Source organism: Cinclus cinclus, chromosome 3 (assembly GCF_963662255.1).
Source record: "Cinclus cinclus chromosome 3, bCinCin1.1, whole genome shotgun sequence".
NCBI lineage: Eukaryota > Metazoa > Chordata > Aves > Passeriformes > Cinclidae > Cinclus > Cinclus cinclus.
Window position 1 is genome coordinate 77526922 of NC_085048.1, and position 17554 is coordinate 77544475.

The following is a 17554-nucleotide window of genomic DNA, read 5'->3' on the forward strand; positions in this document are numbered from 1 at the left end:
ATATAGGACAGATTGGAGAGAAAGTACCCTCAGCAAATTTGTGGATGATACCAAACGGGGCAAGTGGTGGGTGTGCTGGAGGGTAGTGCTGCCTGTTAGGGGAATTTGGAACTGCAGGTCTGAGAACCTGCTGAAGTTCAGCAAAGACAAATGCAAAATCCTGCATTTGGGATGGAGTGTGTATTGGTATAGGCTGGTGGACTGATAGGGTGGATAGGAGATTTGCCAAATGAGGAGCTGTGTGTGTGAATCTCTGGTGTGAAACCTATGTGATGCTGATGACTGTGTTATTGGGCTGTGTTAGAAAAACATGACCAGTGGATTAAGGATACAGTTATGGAGATGCATCTGGAGCAGTGTCCAGTTTTCTTTGCCCTTCCTTCTCATTCTGAGTAAGACAGATGTTAACAAACATGAAGGAAGTTCTGTGGAAGTTGACTAAGCTGCTTAGGGAGGTGAAGTGTGTGACCTGTGAGGAGAGGCTGAGAGAGATGAACTTATTTACTCTGCAGAAGAGAGGGTTAATATGGGATAGAATAGCAATCCCTCTTCTTAGAGGGGATTTAAAGACAAGGCCAATCCAGAGTCTTCTGAAAGTCATGTGGTAGAAGGACAAGAGGCAATAGACACAAACTGCAGCAGTAGATATCCAGATGGGTTACAAGGAAAGAATTAGTCGCTGTGGGAGCGGTGAAGCAGTAGAACAGGTGCTCAGGGATGTGGTATCTCTATGCTTGGAGGTACTCAAAACTTGACCAGCAGTCTGAAAGCTACTTTGTGAGGTAATTTTAGTGACCTCTTCCTTTTAAGAGCAAGTCTCCCTGTTCAGTCATCCCTTTACCATTTATTTAAAAATCTCATATTAGATGTTACTGTTTCCATCTTTGCTAGGTAAAATTAATTTCCAAGAGGCAACCTGGCAAACAGTTCATCGATGCCTGGATCAGGTAGTTGTTGGGTAGGTCTGCCAGATTATCTGTAACCTAAGAGAAGTGAAGTAAACCCCAGAGAATATTCTCTTGCTAAGGAAAAATTACTGTCTTAATCTGGCACAATGTACTGTTGATAAAAAAAAAAAAACAAAAACAACTGACTGATAGCTTTTGCCCACTTTCCACATAAAAACAGGGAGAAGATTTTGCTGGAATTTGAGGAACCAGCACAACTGAAAATGCAGGCTCTGTTCCTTCATATGAATTAATGGAATTGTTTACTGTCAGCCCAGAAAGCTTCTTTTTTCAGATTGATGAATGTGATAACAGTAGCAATCATTTAAATTCATAGGAGCTCTATAGGGTAGTTCAGGCCAGCTTTGACTTACTGAATCTCTGTTGCTGTTTAATGGGAGAAGGAAAGACTGCAGCTGGCCAAGCTGCCATCAAAAGAGAGAATTCTAAAAGTGAATGGACCCAAATCATGAACTTAGACATAGAATCCTACAGTGTTTTTCTGTTCTCTTATTTCATAATCAGTTTAGGCTAAAATAAGATTTTGTCAGGGTGGAACATTTAATTAATAGCTCTTAAATTAAAAAAAAAAAAAATTGTCCTTGCTGTTTATTTGGCATTGATTGCTGTTATTTTTTTGATCAGTTTTAAGAGAAGCAAAATAATTAACTGTAGTTTTATTTTGTGCAAGACTACATTTGTTTTCTAGCTCCAGAATGATTTTTAGTAAGTGTTGTTGTAATCACAATACTTGTAAGACCATTTAAAACCCCTTCAAGTAATTATAACTAAAACATTTAGTCTGACATTAGCCATATTTATCCTACCTTACTATAAAGCAACTTTTTCATCTTGATTTTTAACAACTTTGTTAAGAGCGTGTCATGTAATCTTTGGTATGGGATCTTAACTGTCTCCTCTGACATTTCTTTCCTTTTTCAGATGAAGATGATAATGAGGAAAAAGAAAATCCTCTTGCTTTAGGAGAGGGAGGTGAGAGTGGTGGTCTTATGCCTGGAAAATCTCTAGTCTTTGCAGCTATGGAATTGCTCATGTTTATCCTGGTACGACACATGCCCCATCTGAGTTCAAAAGTGTCGGATTCTCCAAGTCACGTTGCAGCCAAATCCCACCTCTCTGAGGAAAGCGCTCGTCTCGTGGCTGCCACCGTTAATATTCTGTCTGACCTGCCTTCCCTGTGTTCTCCAGCAGGTAAGGCATTGTAACAGAATGTGTGTGAGTGGTAGCACAGTGAGGATCTGATGCTAAAAACAAACTGTAAATATATTGCTATGAATGCTTTAAGGGCCATCTATTAATAAATATATTTAGGCGATTAACTAAATAAAAATTCAGGCTTTTTCAGTGAGCAGCATAAAGGAAATTTGATCTTAAGTTTGCATGTGTGCTGCAGATTTGCTGAGGGAATTAGCTCTGTACCAATCTGATTTTATTGTTGGCTTTTTTCCCCCTTTTTTCATACTTTTGAAACCTTTTAGGTGATTTTAATCATATTGTTAAAGAACACAGACATTTTGGAGATAATTAAATTCCTGAAAAGTTCATAATAAGCAGCAGCTGTATGAAAAGACAATCCTACTGAGGGAAGAACAGCACAATTCATCTGTGGTAGGCTTGGGCTTGCAGCCGTTGGCTGTCAGTCGTTCCCAATGTGATTATAAACTAAATGGAGCTTTCTTCTGCCCAGGAAGACTGTCACAAAGGATATGTGTAAGCTGGGATAATTGCACTGAGTGAAGTTCATGGGTAAAGGACACAATTACATGGGAAGCTCTGCTTTTTGGCTTTTGCTTTTTGGAGAGCAAATTGCTTAATTGTTGTCTCAAGTATCTTTGGGAAGTTTCACCCCATCATATAGATGAGACATTTTAAAGTTGGTCCCCTAATGAGGTGCACTGCAAATAACATACTTGGACAAAGTTATGTTGAAAAGACAGTATAGCCTGTCTTTAAGCAGAAATTTGTGAATTTGTTATGCACTTCTTTAAGGAACAATAGGTTTGGAGTTGGAGTCGTGGCCTGTTTTTATTTGATTCCTAATTTTTTGGGAGGGTGATGAGAAAGAGGGTAGGCAAAAAGAGTAACAGTGTTACTTCTGTGTTGTCTGGAGTGAGGGTATTACTTCCAGTGTTTGGCAAGTGGCCACTGCAAGTAGCTCAAAAACTACTGTTAGTTGAAAGAGCAGCCCCTTCCTGTCATAATTGTTCTACTTCATGTATTTATACTCACAGCATTCCCAGAAGTAGGAAAATGGCAGGATTTGTGTTTCCACAGATGTGGAAAAATGAAACATAAGAGACATGGAAAAAGTCTTGACTGTCTGAAGTGATGTGTAGATTGATTTTGCATGCCTGAGGTACTTGAGATCTGAGGTTTAGGTGCATGCCTAAACCCAACAGCACTCTTCTTTCAGACCTGTAGGGGCTTAAAGTCTACATGTGTTATCGAAACTCCTACAGCCTTTTTCCAGGATTTGAGAAACCCTAACAGCTTCCTTACTTTGCTTCTGGGGCTTGTACCCCACACCACCATACTTGGAAAGTGCAGTAACTTAGTTTTGGATACTTGTTTCCAGACCTCTTACTTTTACTGTTTATAGGACCCTAGTGTTATGTAGATACTTTTTCAAGGTACTTAGCAATCAGGACCACATACCATGTGTCACAGGCCATGTGATAGAGACAAAGCTTTAATAGTTAAGACATCATTCCTGAACTGACAGCAGTATTTCAACTGTTGGCTTGTATGACTTCTGTTATGATACACTTCAGTAGTATTGCTGAATGAATTTGGTGATAAAATGTTGAAGGGCACATATCACTTGTTACCTCAATTACAGTTTATCTCATCTCCTTTGTCTCCAACTGTATGCATCCATATTGGGAAAGACAAAGGGGTTATCTACCACACTTTAGAAATCCTATTTTTTCTTTTTTTTCTTTTTTTTTTTTTTTTTTTAGGGTGTATGACAATCTTACCCACTATCCTATTTCTGATAACAAGGGTTTTGAAAGAAACAGCAGTAAAGTCAGCAGATAATCAGGTCCCACCTCCAGTCACTGCAGCTCTTCAAGGGATAAAAACTATTGTTACTCTTCCAACAATCAAGACTGATGAAACTCAGAAACAATGGACAGGTCTTATCCGCAGCACTCTGGCCTCTATCTTGGAAGATTCTCAGCCTGGTAAGTGGTTTCCCAGTGCAGGAGCTAAAATTCAAGAGAAATGGATTTTCTGTAATGCAAAGGCAAGTATGGTACCAGCCTATAACTTAATGTAAGGCCTGAATGAGCAAAACTCCTCAGTTGCTTAATGGATTTCACTGAAGAAAAGCACAGCATTGGCTTTAACCATGTAGTTACATCTCAGGAGTTCTCACCTCAGATTTGTCCTTGTTTGGTCTGTTTTCTTTGACAGTGTTGATCATAACTTCCAGCTAGAAGTTTTCTCTTTGGCAGGGAATGCATCTGCCTTTCAGGTTTTATGCTGGCACAAGTCATTTAGTCTGAATGACAATCAGTGTTAAAGTGAATGAGTGCAAAGACAGCCACAGATAATTGTGGCAGGGTTCATATTGGAGCAGTATATGCACAACATTGTTAAAGGCTTTCTTTGGTGAGAAAGAAATCCTGGCCAAAAAGTCTCTGCGACTCACCAGCACAATGGTTACTGTCTCTTCAGAGAGCTGCAGACCACCTCTTATGGTTCACATACGTGCTTTGCCTTGCCCTTCAGAAATTGAAAAAGATGTACAGTCTTAGCAAAAGAGAGACACAAAGATTTGCCATTTGCATAGTGGTAGTCAGCAAGAAAAACATCGAATTACATTGCCAAGGAGCCATTTGTAGAGAGTGAAGAGAGGCTTGAATGGAGTTACTCATGTGAGAGATGGGGAATGAGGAGGTAATTGGAAATGATTCTGAAATGTCCAAAGGGGGAGGATCACTAGGTTTGTTTTAACTGAGCCAAACTTCTAATTGGATTTGTCATATCAGGTCTTGTTTTCCAGCCTTTAGTTACTGTAGAGATTGCACAGGCCCTCTTTCCAGAAATGTCACTGGTTGTAGGCCTTTTTGCAGGCTTCAGAAATTTTTCTTGGTTCCTTGCAAGAGTGTATATTTACCTTTCCAATCTCCTGTGAACTGTGATAGATCACACACACACAAAAATCAAAGCAAGGTCCATGCATTCCATTTCAAACTTCATCAGTCAATAAAATTTAAACAATGTAAATTTCAAATAATTTAAATAATGCAAGAAAGAATTGTCACTTAAATGCTTGGAGTAGTTTTTTGAAGTAAGGTTTCACATTATGGCTAAGTCAGTTGAGTGACTAGCAGAAATCTGTAAAGGGCAGCCATGCTGGGTTTTTTTTTTTTTTGTTTGTTTGTTTGTTTTTTGCTGACTTGAGTTTGTGTATGCTGTTCCTTTGTGCCTCTCAGGGGACAGCAGAACCAATGTGGCCAACCAGACCAGCAGAAGAGTGCTTTTTATAAATATATACATTTTTGTTCCTGTTGTGAATTCGTGAATAAGATCTGTGAAGACAGAGCTTATGCAAGGAAAAAATTGTGACTATGGCAAATACAGGCTATTTGAAAAGCAGGAAAGGTTAAAGTAGGACTGTTCCTATTGGTGACAGTTGACTGTCAGATCAATTAGTCTGTTCTGTGAAATCTCATGTTAAGTAAAAGTTGTTGCCATGCTGGCTATCTTTCTTACTCTATTGTATCAGCTGAAGGTAATAATTATAAAAAGTGTAGTAGACCTTTAATGGGGAAAGGATCTAAAAATATCTTTTTTCCTCTTGTTTACATACTGAAAACAAAAAACATGACTTGGTCCAAGAAAGTGTGGGTGAAGTTTTCCTTGATACTTAATTTTCAGAAATACTGACTTACTTTATTAAAACAACTGTTAGAATAGAGGTGCTCAGATTTTTGTCAGTTACACTCAATAATGTTACTGTAACAAGTAAACACGTGCAGTTGCAATTAATTTCAAGTACATATATTTCCTCTTTGTGAGTTTATCTGTGTTCACTGGCTTTTACTAAATAAATGGTAAAGTGTTTTTGGAATAAGCTAACAGCACATTTGGTTTTGTTTTTCAGAAGTCTCTAAACCTATTCTTGATGAAGTAAGCATACTTACAGCTATTGCTCTCTTCCTTTGGTCAGCAAGCACTGAAATAATAGGAGTGCAATCTTTACAAAATGGATGTATGAACAGATTTAGAAGTGCATTGAATTCTTCTGATCCTTGGGTAAGATCATGTTATAGGAATGATATGCAGCCAGCAAAAACTAATTGAGATATATTTAACACCTTTCCTGAATGTTTTGTGATGCCTTTAATTCAGGGACGGATACTGCTGTCAAAATAACTAGAATTTTCAACAGTGTATTATTGAAGCTCATGAGCAAAATAACCCAAACTTAGTGCTTCTAGATAAAGTGTTCATGGCCTTGTGCCGGGTTCTTGACTTCAGCTTTTTAAAAGATAAAACCAGTCTTTGGTATACGGATTATCAGATGAAAAGGTTGGTTACCATAGAGGGGTGACATTTTTACATTAGTGTTGATCTTTTATAATACAAACTAAACCATTTTTTCCATAGATAAAATACAGGCCACATTTCTGATCAATTTTATATTTGTTTGTGCAAAACCTGTGCTTATTTTGCGTGTTCATACAAAACTCAGTTTGTGAGGAAAAAAAATTTGTGGGAACCATCAGAACATCTACAGATCATGATTCATTTGTCTTATGATTTCATTTGCCCTTTGGCTTGCCTTTGTGAAATGCCTTCTGAATGATTTTGTCGTTGAAGAGGAAAGTTAAAAAATTGTAGACTGACTTGGTTCAAGCAGGCTAATGCGCTGTATGGATAGTTAAGTTTAACTTTTCCAGCCATGTATGTATCTGTGTGAATGGGTATACAAATCTGCAGGTGGGATCTAAGGAGAAACAGCTACGATATTTCCACAAGCAAACACTGCAGAGATTCCTGAGAAGAAAAACATGCAAAAAATGTGGATGTATTTAGGGTCACAGTGAGGCATTTAAAATCCTGTTTAGACTGAAAATTCTCTGTAGCAGGGTAGGTGTTTTCCAGCATGAACATAAAAGTTAATTGATTCTGAAGCCTGATACTGGATGGAAAGCTACTTAGAATTTTATTGTGTGAATGGAAATGTCAGTTGTATTAAGCGAAACTTTTATGTTGTACTCTCTCAGCTCTGTATAAATACATGAACAGTGAGAGAGAAGTACATGGTCACCCACTGCCCTGCTGGAAAGCTGCCCGTCAGCTGGAACTTACCACTATTTTTGTAACACACAGAGCAAGTCTGGACAGCAGCCAGATGGTGTCCACTCTCTTCTCTCCGATGTGCAGAGCATATAATCTGTAATACTTGTTATGTGTTCATTCTGGCTTTTAAATATAAAATACTCCTTCTTACAATTAGTAATGAGATACCTGTTAGTAATAAAAGCATGATTGTGGTTGGACTAAGTGCATTGAACTGATTAAGGAGAAGACTCTTCCAAAGAAACTACTGAAGCCTTAAAAGAAATACAGGAGTATTTTTGAAACTATTTCCACATGAAAAGGTCAAATATCATGTATAGTAATAACCAGAAGTCTGGTGAGCTCAATTCCCTTTTGTTCCAACAAGATAAGTCAGTCGAGAGACCCAAGCGTTTCAATGCTGTTGGGCAAGTTTTACATGAGAGTGTGTCTTATGCTTTGAGGAAACTCTGATTTTACCTTTCAGAAGTTTTTGTAGACTTCTGTGAATGCACAATATTCCAAAGCTTTATATTACGCAGATCAAATGAAAAAAGCTTGGATGAAATTCTGCTGTCAGATGCATTCATAAAACTCTTTTGAAATACGGCTGCATTTAAGAAAATACTTTTACTCCTTATTTCAAAGGCTAATCTAATCATCTTTAACAGCTAATAAGGAATGAAGTTTAAAGAAAGAAAAGGAAGAGAATTATTTGTAACAGTATGGAGAGATAGAGGTAAAATTTTTTTGAAAAGTCAAAGATAGTGATGCGTAAGACATTAAGCAAAAACCTTCTGTGGAGCTCTGTTATAAAGCATACAAGTGATATGAGAAGTGTTATTATTTCAGACCTTATATATTGAACTGTATCAAAAACCTGCAGCTGTATACTATTGAATTAGCAGTAATATGAGCTGCATAACTCATATTTTGTTACCAGTAGTTTTTGTGATCTATGATTTTTATTTACTATTTTATTTATATATAATACATTCTAATATAATAATATAACAGTAATGTAATATAAGTATGAAGTATATGTATAAATATAATATGTTATAATATAATATATCTATTTATTTATATCTATGTTTCCAGTAATCCCTGGTTCTCTTTTTTTTTTTCCTTCTTCTTTTTATGAGAGATAAGAGAGTTTATTAGATGCCCTGAACTAACAAATAACTTTAAGGACAATGTATTTATCTTGATATGATTAGGTTCAAGCCAAGTGTTACCAGCTTCTGCTTTCTGTGTTCCAACACACCAATCGTGCCCTGTCAACTCCATATATTCATTCATTGGCCCCTATCATGGTTGAGAAGTTGAAAGCTGTGGAAAGGAGCCGTCCAAACAACAATCTAGAGCTTTTAGCAGTCCAGGAGGGAATTAAAGTCCTTGAAACATTGGTTGCCCTTGGTGAGGAGCAGAATAGTAAGTATTTAGATTTTCTAGATAAATGAGTAATGCTAAAATAGAATATTGAACATTAGAAATATTGCAGTTGGGAACTTGATGGCATAGTCACAGATGGATCGTGTGTGCAATGTGCTTTTGTAATTCCAGTGCTAGAACATTTGTATGCATGAATTTGCATAGAATATACAGCATGATATGCTGTAGCCTTTGCATTTCTGGTGATTGCAGGAAAAAAGATCTAAACATGAACTGCAGTAACAAGTGATATTTTGTTCTGTTTGTAAATTTGTATTTCACGCTGTTTAAATTTACTTTTTCTCATGGTTAACTTTAATTGTTTTGGTAGACTTTTGTGAGGTTGCTTCTACCAGCTCAACAGGTTTTATCTAAAGAGTCCAAGAAATTGAACTATACTGGTTATTTTGATTGTAGATGAAGCAAGATTCACTAGATAGAATATGTTACTTATAGTTTATATTTGAGTTAGTTATTCTTCAACTGAAACAATTTGTATTCTGAAGACTTACTAACTTTGACATTTGACTTCAGGTGAAGTCAAATGGAAAGAAAATGAAAAAGTTCCTTGTAAAAAGGAATTGGTTTTGTGTAGTTGTTCTTTTTTTTTTTGAGGTTTATTTTGGCTGGTTTTGTGGGTTTTTTTTCCCCACACACTCCTTGTTGGAGTTCCTCTTTTTTGATAAAATACTAAGATTCTTGAGCTGCATTCTGCTTCTGCAACAGTTGTTTGAAACACATGTGGAATGAAAATGAGAGGTAACTGAAATAAATGATGTAACAGAACATCTGCTTTCTTGCTGGCTGGAGACAATCACCCCATGAGTATGAATTAGTCAAAACCTTTAAGAGAAACTAATTAATACTATGCTAATCTAAAACAATTTACATAAACGAGTTACCATTAAGTTTTAAGTTCTTTGAGCTTAAAATGTACAATTACCAGGTTACACATTTCAAAGGTGTACTTAGATTCTTTCTAGGTACAAAAATTTGCCTTGTTGCTTAAGTTTAGCTGCCTTTTTTGTTCTCAAGGTCAACCCTCTTGATCCTTTTGCCATTTTGGGCTGTGGCCTTACCAGGTCATGCTATCTGAAGTATAGCTTCCCTGCTAGTTTTTGGATTAGGATCTCCCAGACCAATACAACATAAATAACAGCAGATAACTATCCCTGACTTCTTTGTGAACACTTGCATACTTATATCCATTCAGTTATGCTCACTGGGGAGGCAGATACTCAGATTCAATTGAATAACATTTCTGTCTGCCTGAAAAGTGTTTTGAATCCCTTTAATGTGATAGGCACTCTACATCTTACAATCTTTCATCAATGATCTGCAATCGGATGGTGCAAAAGCATCTCAAAATAAGCATCAGGATCAACATAACTGTAATGAACAATAATAAAAATCTTAAATCCAGGCCTGGTAAAACAGATTGGAGTGATCAAAGCACAGGAAGCCATCTACATTTCAGTTGTTTTAATTTGATAATTTTTTGATAGAGTTTCTAATGTCAGTTCTGAAAACAGTATTACCCTTATCTGCCTAGTAACTCATAATTTTTTTTTTTGTTTCATTCTCTGATATGGTAATAACATTTTTTTTCTTTCATTTTTAGGAGTACAGTTGCTTGCCCTTCTCGTTCCCACTCTGATCTCCTATTTACTGAATGAAAATGCCTTTGCTTCTGCATCTGCAGCATCTAAGGATCTCCACGAGTTTGCACTTCAGAATCTAATGCACATTGGTCCACTTTACCCACATGCTTTCAAGACAGTAATGGGAGCTGCTCCTGAATTGAAAACACGTCTAGAAACTGCAGTCCGAGCAAGTCAGGCCAGCAAAGCAAAAGCAGCTGCTAGGCAACCACCACCCACAGTACATTCCACCCCGACAATTAAACTGAAAACTAGCTTTTTTTGAATTACTTTTATTATTTTTGGACCATTAAGTAGTCAGAAGCATTACATTATCCCTGCATACATGTCTAATTTTGTGTAATTTGTATGTGAAAGGCTGTCTAATGGAGCTTTGTGTAATTACTTGAAATCCACGCATCACAAGGGAAATGCTGTTACTTGTATTTGTATAGATTTTTAGGAAATTGTGATCATATTTATGAATTTCTGTTACAAATTATCCACCAAAAATTATTCTGTATCTGAATAGTTTTATTTATTTTTAAAAGCTTTCTCAAACTCTCCAGTGGATTTTGAAATCTGGTGATTGTTATCCTGCCGTTGTGCCAACACACTAACACAGTGGGGATGGAGAGAGGAGGAAAAACTGTTATGAAGTAGTTAAGTCTGTACCATGGGGACTTTCTAGTGTAGAAGTATGGTTTTTTCCTTTCATTTTAAAAAATAATAGGGAAAGAGACTTCATAGATTGTTTCAACTTGCATGAAAAAAACCCCAAAACCCCACAACAAAAGAATTGAAAATTTTCAGCCTTTCTTAAGATGAATGATCAGGCATGCTGTCTTAATGAGTTGTCCTTATTTGTGTGGTGTATATCTCTTCCAAATCCGTTTCCATGCTTGAGAATTAATAAAGGATGCAAAGAATCTAATCCCCTATCTCTTCGAATATAAATTTTAAAGAATGCACTGGAAACTGAGTTTATAAAGAGAACTGCCTTCTATCTGCATTTTTGTAGGTGTAGATCTTGGCCCTTGTAAGGTTCTCTGTGTTTGCAGTCTTCCTGTTCTGCCAGCAACTGGTTGAATATGTGATGAGTCAGTGCTCTGCCCTTTGTCCAGACTCATAGGTATTTAACCTCTCTGCTAGATTTTAGTGTCTGGATCCATCATACCTGTAGTCCTTGATCAAGTTTGCAAGCAGAGGTACTGGAGCACTTTGTACTGTACTGACTCAGAAGGCAGAATGCAAGTGAGAGCCAGGCTCCTTGTGGTTTTTTCCTTCCCCTACCAGGCTTTTTTTAAAAGCATATGGCTCCCCTCACATTGAGTGAGTCTGATGTGCAGATTTTGGGGCTTAGGGCTCAAGTGCTGTGCAAACCTTGCAGTGCACAGCCAGGGACTCCTAGTGTCAGTCTGCTGCCAGGCCTCACCCCTCCTATTGGCATAAGTGCAGAATCATGTATTTTCTTGTGTATATAAGACTGACTTACATGAATTTTTTGACACAGCTGTTGAATTTATGGACTTTTATAGGGATCTTTCTATACATTTTGCTTTATAGAGAGAAGTAACATAACCAGAGGTCTCCACTAGGCCTGCTGAGTTTCATCTCTGATGTTTCTCTGTATACTCTGTAAAGACTGCATATTTCAGATGCTTCAACTTCAAATATAACAAAGGGATAGTAAATAGAATTGAAATAGAATATGACTAATATCTGCTTAAAATATTTGTAGATCACTATTTTTGCATAGATACTTGCCTCTAGGCTATTTTCCTCTAAGACTTTATCTAATATCCCTTTGAGTACCTATGCAAAATGGTCAAGACAATGCTCTTTTGCCCTATGGTAAGTTGGCTGTGTGCAAAATATTTAACATAAAATCAGAAATGCTTTTATTTCAGAGTGAATGTTTTAGTACTAAAGTGAGGACGCAGCAAGGGGTGCGTACTCTAATCTCAGTTTTTTTTCCATAAAGATGTTAATCAAGTCTTGTTTCATTATTCTACAGGAGTAAAGATATATGCAGAAGTCAAAACTTATGTGCTGTACATGAGAAGGAAAGTAACTTCACTAGTTTTTTCATCTTACTGTACGGGTAGTGGGAATTAAATTGATTTAAATATATCCCTTTCTAATAAGTCTTTCCAGCATTGCAAATCTATTTTGCTTAGAAGTTCTGAAACAGTTTAACATTTGAAAGTATTAAGGAAACTCTTCCAGTTCAAAATTCAACACAAACATTTTGCAAGCAAAATGGAAAACAAATTTACAACCTGTTTTAGATTCCCTCCCCTCCACCAGGTAGTCTAGGATTTAATGGAATTAAAATTTCTTGGAAAGGTTTTGTCTGTCATCATGTTTTGTTTACCTTCAGGTTTATCTCAGCTTTTTAAAAATTTTCGTTAGACTCTAGTAGACAAGATGTCTGAAAACTCCGGGGGAGGGAAGTGTAGCAACCAAGCATAACTAAGAAGTCAGTAGAACAATAGAAGAAAGTTAGCAGAAGAGAAAATAGCACTAGATAGATGTAGAGGGATAGAGAAGGGAGAGGTTTTTCTTTGTATTTTGTGTGGCTGTGTACAACATGCACAACTCTCGTTTGTATACATCCTTCCCCAGTTTAGTCCTTGTTTGCTTCTCTGCTTGCTCCTGGTACTAAAGTTATAATCATGTGGTTTTGCACAATATTTTGGCATCAAATTCCATTTGATTAAAAAAACTGAAGTAACTTGAAATGGACGTAGTGCTTATTGTTGTGTGTCACCGTCCTTTTCATCTTTTTCTTTGTCAATGGCCTTTTAAATGTGCTTTTTAATGAAACTGTTTGCTCCGCTTCCTCTTCACATCTTTCGTCTCTCTCTCTGCTGTTTCCTTCCTTTTTGGGTGAGCTTTGTTCTGCACGGGTTCCTCGCCGAGGTCCCCCAGATCACACTCCCTGTCCCATGCTTTCGCTCCCGTTCTCCGCTGCTCTCCCGATGCTCTATGTAAACTTCCTTAGTGGCTCTTTCTCAGGGAGATCGTCCACCAGCCGCAGCTCAAACTCCGCGGGAAGGTTACGAAGCAGGCGGCTGTGGTTCCGAACACGAGGACGAACAAACAGGAGCCCGAGAAGGCAGCGGGGCACTCTCGGTGCGCCCGGGTCACGGCCCAGGCCCGAGCTCCGCAAGGGGGGCGCGTCCCCAGCGCCCTCGGGAGCCCCATGGCACCGCCTCGGCGGCATCTTGTACATTTCTACCTGGCTCTCGGCACAGCCCCGTGGGCCGTCCGCCCTCAGTAAGGCTCTGCTGCACGCGGCGTGGAAAGGGAGCCCAGCTTTGTCCCTTGGTGCCATGGGCAGAGGGCAGTGCTGCCCACATCTTCCGCCCTCAATCCCACAGGCTTCTTCCCTTTCCTCGCGGAACAGGCAGCGTGGCAATTCCTGAAAACTGTTGTGTCGCTCTCCTTCCCAACACTGCAAACGATGTTCAAGAAACCCCTGAAGCCTTGGGCAGGGTTTCCAGCTTTTGGCAGCGAGAGGCCGAGTGCTGCTCAGAACGGGGACGAAGCAGAAAAGCCGGGGCTGCCAGGGCAGGGCCCGACCGGAGCATGTGGAACTGCTGCGAGACACCTGCCCTTCCCGTGTCCCTGGGGTGGGCTGTGGGAGAGCCCAAGCCGTTTAAATTCCGCTTGGAGGTGGAGGTGACCATTACCCTGCTCCTCCCGCCGGCTCCCTCGCCCCCGCCCAGCCGACCGGACCGCACGTCCGGGCGCTGAGGCTCAGCCGTCCGAACGCTATCCCCGGAATTACGGGCGGCGCGGGGAGAAGGCGGCGATCGGGGAATCCTCCCCGCCGTCCAGCGGAACTACATTTCCCAGGACGCCGCGCGAGGCGGCGGGGCGAATCGCTCCCCGGCGCTGTCCCCGCCGGGCCACCGTAGCAGCGGGCGGGGGCGGCTGTCAGGCGGTGACGGCGGGCGGGACGCGCCCAGGTTGTTGCTGCTGCTGCTGCCGGGACGCGGCGGGAGCGGCGGCGGCGGCGAGCGAGGCGGACCCGGCCCAGCCATGGACGAGCAAGCGGGGCCCGGCGTCTTCTTCAGCAACAACAATAACAACAACGCCCTCCTGCTGCCGCCGCCGGCGGGCGGACCGGGGCTAGAGCCGGGCGAGGCGGCGGCAGCGGCGGCCGCGGCGGCGGCAGCAGGAGGAGGCGGCGGAGGAGGAGGGGGAGTCTCAGCCTCCGGAGCCGCCGCGCCGCTCTCGGCGTCCCGGGCTCAATACAGCGTGCCGGGCATCCTGCATTTCCTGCAGCACGAGTGGGGCCGCTTTGAGGCGGAGCGCGCCGAGTGGGAGGCGGAGCGGGCGGAGCTGCAGGTAACACCCGCGACCTTCTTACCCCCCCACACCTCCGGCTGCCGCGGCCGCTCCCCCTCCTTGTCCCCCGTCTCTGCGCGGATGGAGGGGAGCGGCAGCCCCGGGCGCCGCCACGGCTTGTCGTCTTCCCCGGGAGGGAGCGGCCGGCCGGGCTGTGTCGCTGCCCCCGAGGGCGGCCGCCCCCCGCCGCCGCCGCCGGGCGAGGGGTGGGACGTGGCGGCCGGCCCGGCGGGGAGCGGGCCCTGCGCGCTGTACCGCTCTCGCCGCCTCCCCGGAGTTTTCCGGATGTCCCCGGGGTGGGCCGCCCCAACTTGTCGCCAGTTTCATAACCCCCTGCTAAAATCTGCCCCCGGCGAGCTGCGCGCCCCCCGTTGTGCCGCTGCTCCGCCGCTTGTGCCGCGGTTGCCCCCGGCCCTCGGTGCCGCCCCGCCCGCACGGGGGCCAGGCCCGCGGGACCGGCTGGATCCCCTGCGCTACTGTGGGGCACGTTATGTGGTGTTTTCGTTTTGAAGGCAATGGGGTTGATACGCTCATTAATGCATGAAAGGACTGATAGTGATCTTGTGGTTAAAGAACTTGTGAGCTGCTGGCCTAGAGCCATTGCTGTCAAATATTTCAGTGATGGGCGCGTTGCATTAACTCCCATAACAGTCGATAATGCAACCTTCGTTCCTCTTTGGTGGTGTTTACAAGAAAATTCCTGTGTTAAACTTTAAAGCTGGCCATATTGCTAGCAGCCCACTTCATTTGGCCGTGTCTGAGACTGAAAAGTGTCTACGGGTTTCCTTTTTAGGTCTCCTTTCTTTGTCTCTTCCTGTCCGTCTCTTCTTTCTATGGCTTTCCTTGAAAGTACAGTCTTTGTCAAGAGAGTCCTCAGTTTGTTTAGCAATGCAAACCACTTTTCTGGGTTTTTTGGTTGTTCTTAGGTTGTTTTTGGTTTTATTGCCCCATCTTTTTAATTTTACTTTCTACAGTAACATCAAACAACCACTCTGAGAAGAGTGATAGATGTGATGTTCTTTAATGAGCGTTCCCTTGTAGGAATTTAAAGGAAGTGGTCATGAGAATGAGAGAGTAATCTTTATTTTAATATCACGATTCAATGAGAAATTGGTTCGTTACTGAATCATATTTCTATTCACTATGTCCAGTAAATACTGTGTAGAAGTTACTAGCTTAGCTATGTATAGGAATAATGTCACATGTCATATATCCAGTGGAGGCCCATAAATATCTTTGCATATATTCATAGCTGATACAGATAACAAATATTGCTTTGGAGAAAAAAAGAAGTCTATTTTACAGGACCTAGGAAGTTTTGCTAGTGCATTAAAAGTAAACACTTTGCATATTTGTTATGTCCTTCAGCAGCATACTATCCCTCCTCCTCCCCCAGGTATCCCTCAAAAGCTTGGTGTTATGGATGAGACAGGAGGAAAGAAATTGAGTATTTAGGCTATTTGCAGAAGTCATGTATTATCAGTGGCAGATAACCCCATCACAAGTTGTTTGCTTGAATGCCTTTGACTCTTGCCAAAACATCTCAATAAAGTTATAATTAGCTGTGGCTGGCATTGCCACGAGCTGTAACAGCATTTATCTGCTGCAGAGTCATGTTCAGGAAGGTGCAAAATTCTTGGCTATCTCTACAGACATCAGGTGTTAACGTCTGCCGTGACCATTTGCAGATGAATGTTCTTGGATCCATGTGAGAGGTTTGTGGTAGGGATTCAGCGGCTGCAGGGTGGCTTTTAGAAATTGTACACCTGAAGCATGAGCAGTGTTAATTAAAGACCTGGTCTCTGCTCCTTCTGAAGCCTTTTGTTGGCCTGTATATTTGGAAATGTTTAACAGAATAATGGAAATTTGAGGTTGGACAGTTTCTCTCTCTCAAGATAAAGATACAGTGCTGCTCATTGTACTTTTATCCAATGCAAATTCCTGTGCTACATTATCCATCCACTCTTGGGAGGCTGTGGGGCAAAGGTCTTACTATCCCATAATTTTTACCTGCATTTAATCTTGTTTCTAGGAGGTAGACTTTTTTATCTCTGGTTCCTTACCTGCCATGGTGTTGAAATACTTGGGATACCTTATACTGCAGTATTACTGTGCTTGGCTTCTACTCTGTAGTTGTTGGTTAGTTCCACTCTACCCTCTCTCCAAAAAACACCTTGTAAGTCAGTCCCATTGTGATTTCCTGGCTTCCTTTTCTTCCTCTCTGGGTATCTTTTTATTTTCTCCTTTTCTTATGCTTCTAATTAACTGTGTGGAACTAAATGTGCTGGTCAGGTAGAATACTTTTCTGTTGTGTTCTGTGGTGCTCGTTCAGGGGACACACACCCAAGCTCATAACACATGTGAGTTAGCAGGCCAGGCAGCTTAACATGATCTTACTGGTTGCTGGTCTAGTACTGCCTTTCCAAGGTTTTTTTCTCCCTATCAGTGCCTGTATTTTGTTTTCCCTGGCAAGTACTCATGTTTATTCTGATTTTGTAATTGTTTTTCTTGAACCTTTTGAAATTATTGTTTCATCTATTATATAATGTTCCTCATTCAAGGCGAGAGAGGACTTCAGTATTTATATCTATATTTATATTTATATCATCATTAGTAAGCTGTGTATATCAAATAAGAATGAAAACAGACTAATATGGGGTTCCCCTAGATGCTTATCTGCTGATTACATATTTAACTTTTAATGCTTGCTTTCTGTTTACAGTACTTTGACATCTGCAGATTGAAAAAATTATCCCAAGAATAGACTTTCATGATGCCCTTTGAAGTAATTAACTAGGATGAATACTAACGTTATTAATCCTCATTTAAGTGTTCACAAGCAGTGCTTTATGGCATTAT

The 17554-nt window shown here is 40.9% G+C and overlaps 2 protein-coding genes across 3 annotated transcripts in view; both read left to right on the top strand.

The window, feature by feature from the left end:
- HEATR5B (HEAT repeat containing 5B) overlaps window positions 1-13069 on the top strand; it is a 56686-nt gene extending 43617 nt beyond the window's left edge. The window contains exons 32-36 of the mRNA XM_062490257.1: window positions 1890-2159; window positions 3929-4153; window positions 6082-6233; window positions 8483-8696; window positions 10318-13069. Of these exons, the coding sequence (XP_062346241.1) occupies window positions 1890-2159; window positions 3929-4153; window positions 6082-6233; window positions 8483-8696; window positions 10318-10622 (1166 nt within the window). The 3' untranslated portion in view covers window positions 10623-13069. The remainder of the gene's footprint in view (window positions 1-1889; window positions 2160-3928; window positions 4154-6081; window positions 6234-8482; window positions 8697-10317) is intronic.
- Window positions 13070-14386: 1317 nt separating this feature from the next.
- STRN (striatin) overlaps window positions 14387-17554 on the top strand; it is a 62604-nt gene continuing 59436 nt past the window's right edge. The window contains exon 1 of one of the 2 annotated variants that reach the window (XM_062490258.1): window positions 14387-14695. In XM_062490258.1, the coding sequence (XP_062346242.1) occupies window positions 14387-14695 (309 nt within the window). The remainder of the gene's footprint in view (window positions 14696-17554) is intronic. The other variant, XM_062490260.1, reaches the window with a different exon arrangement.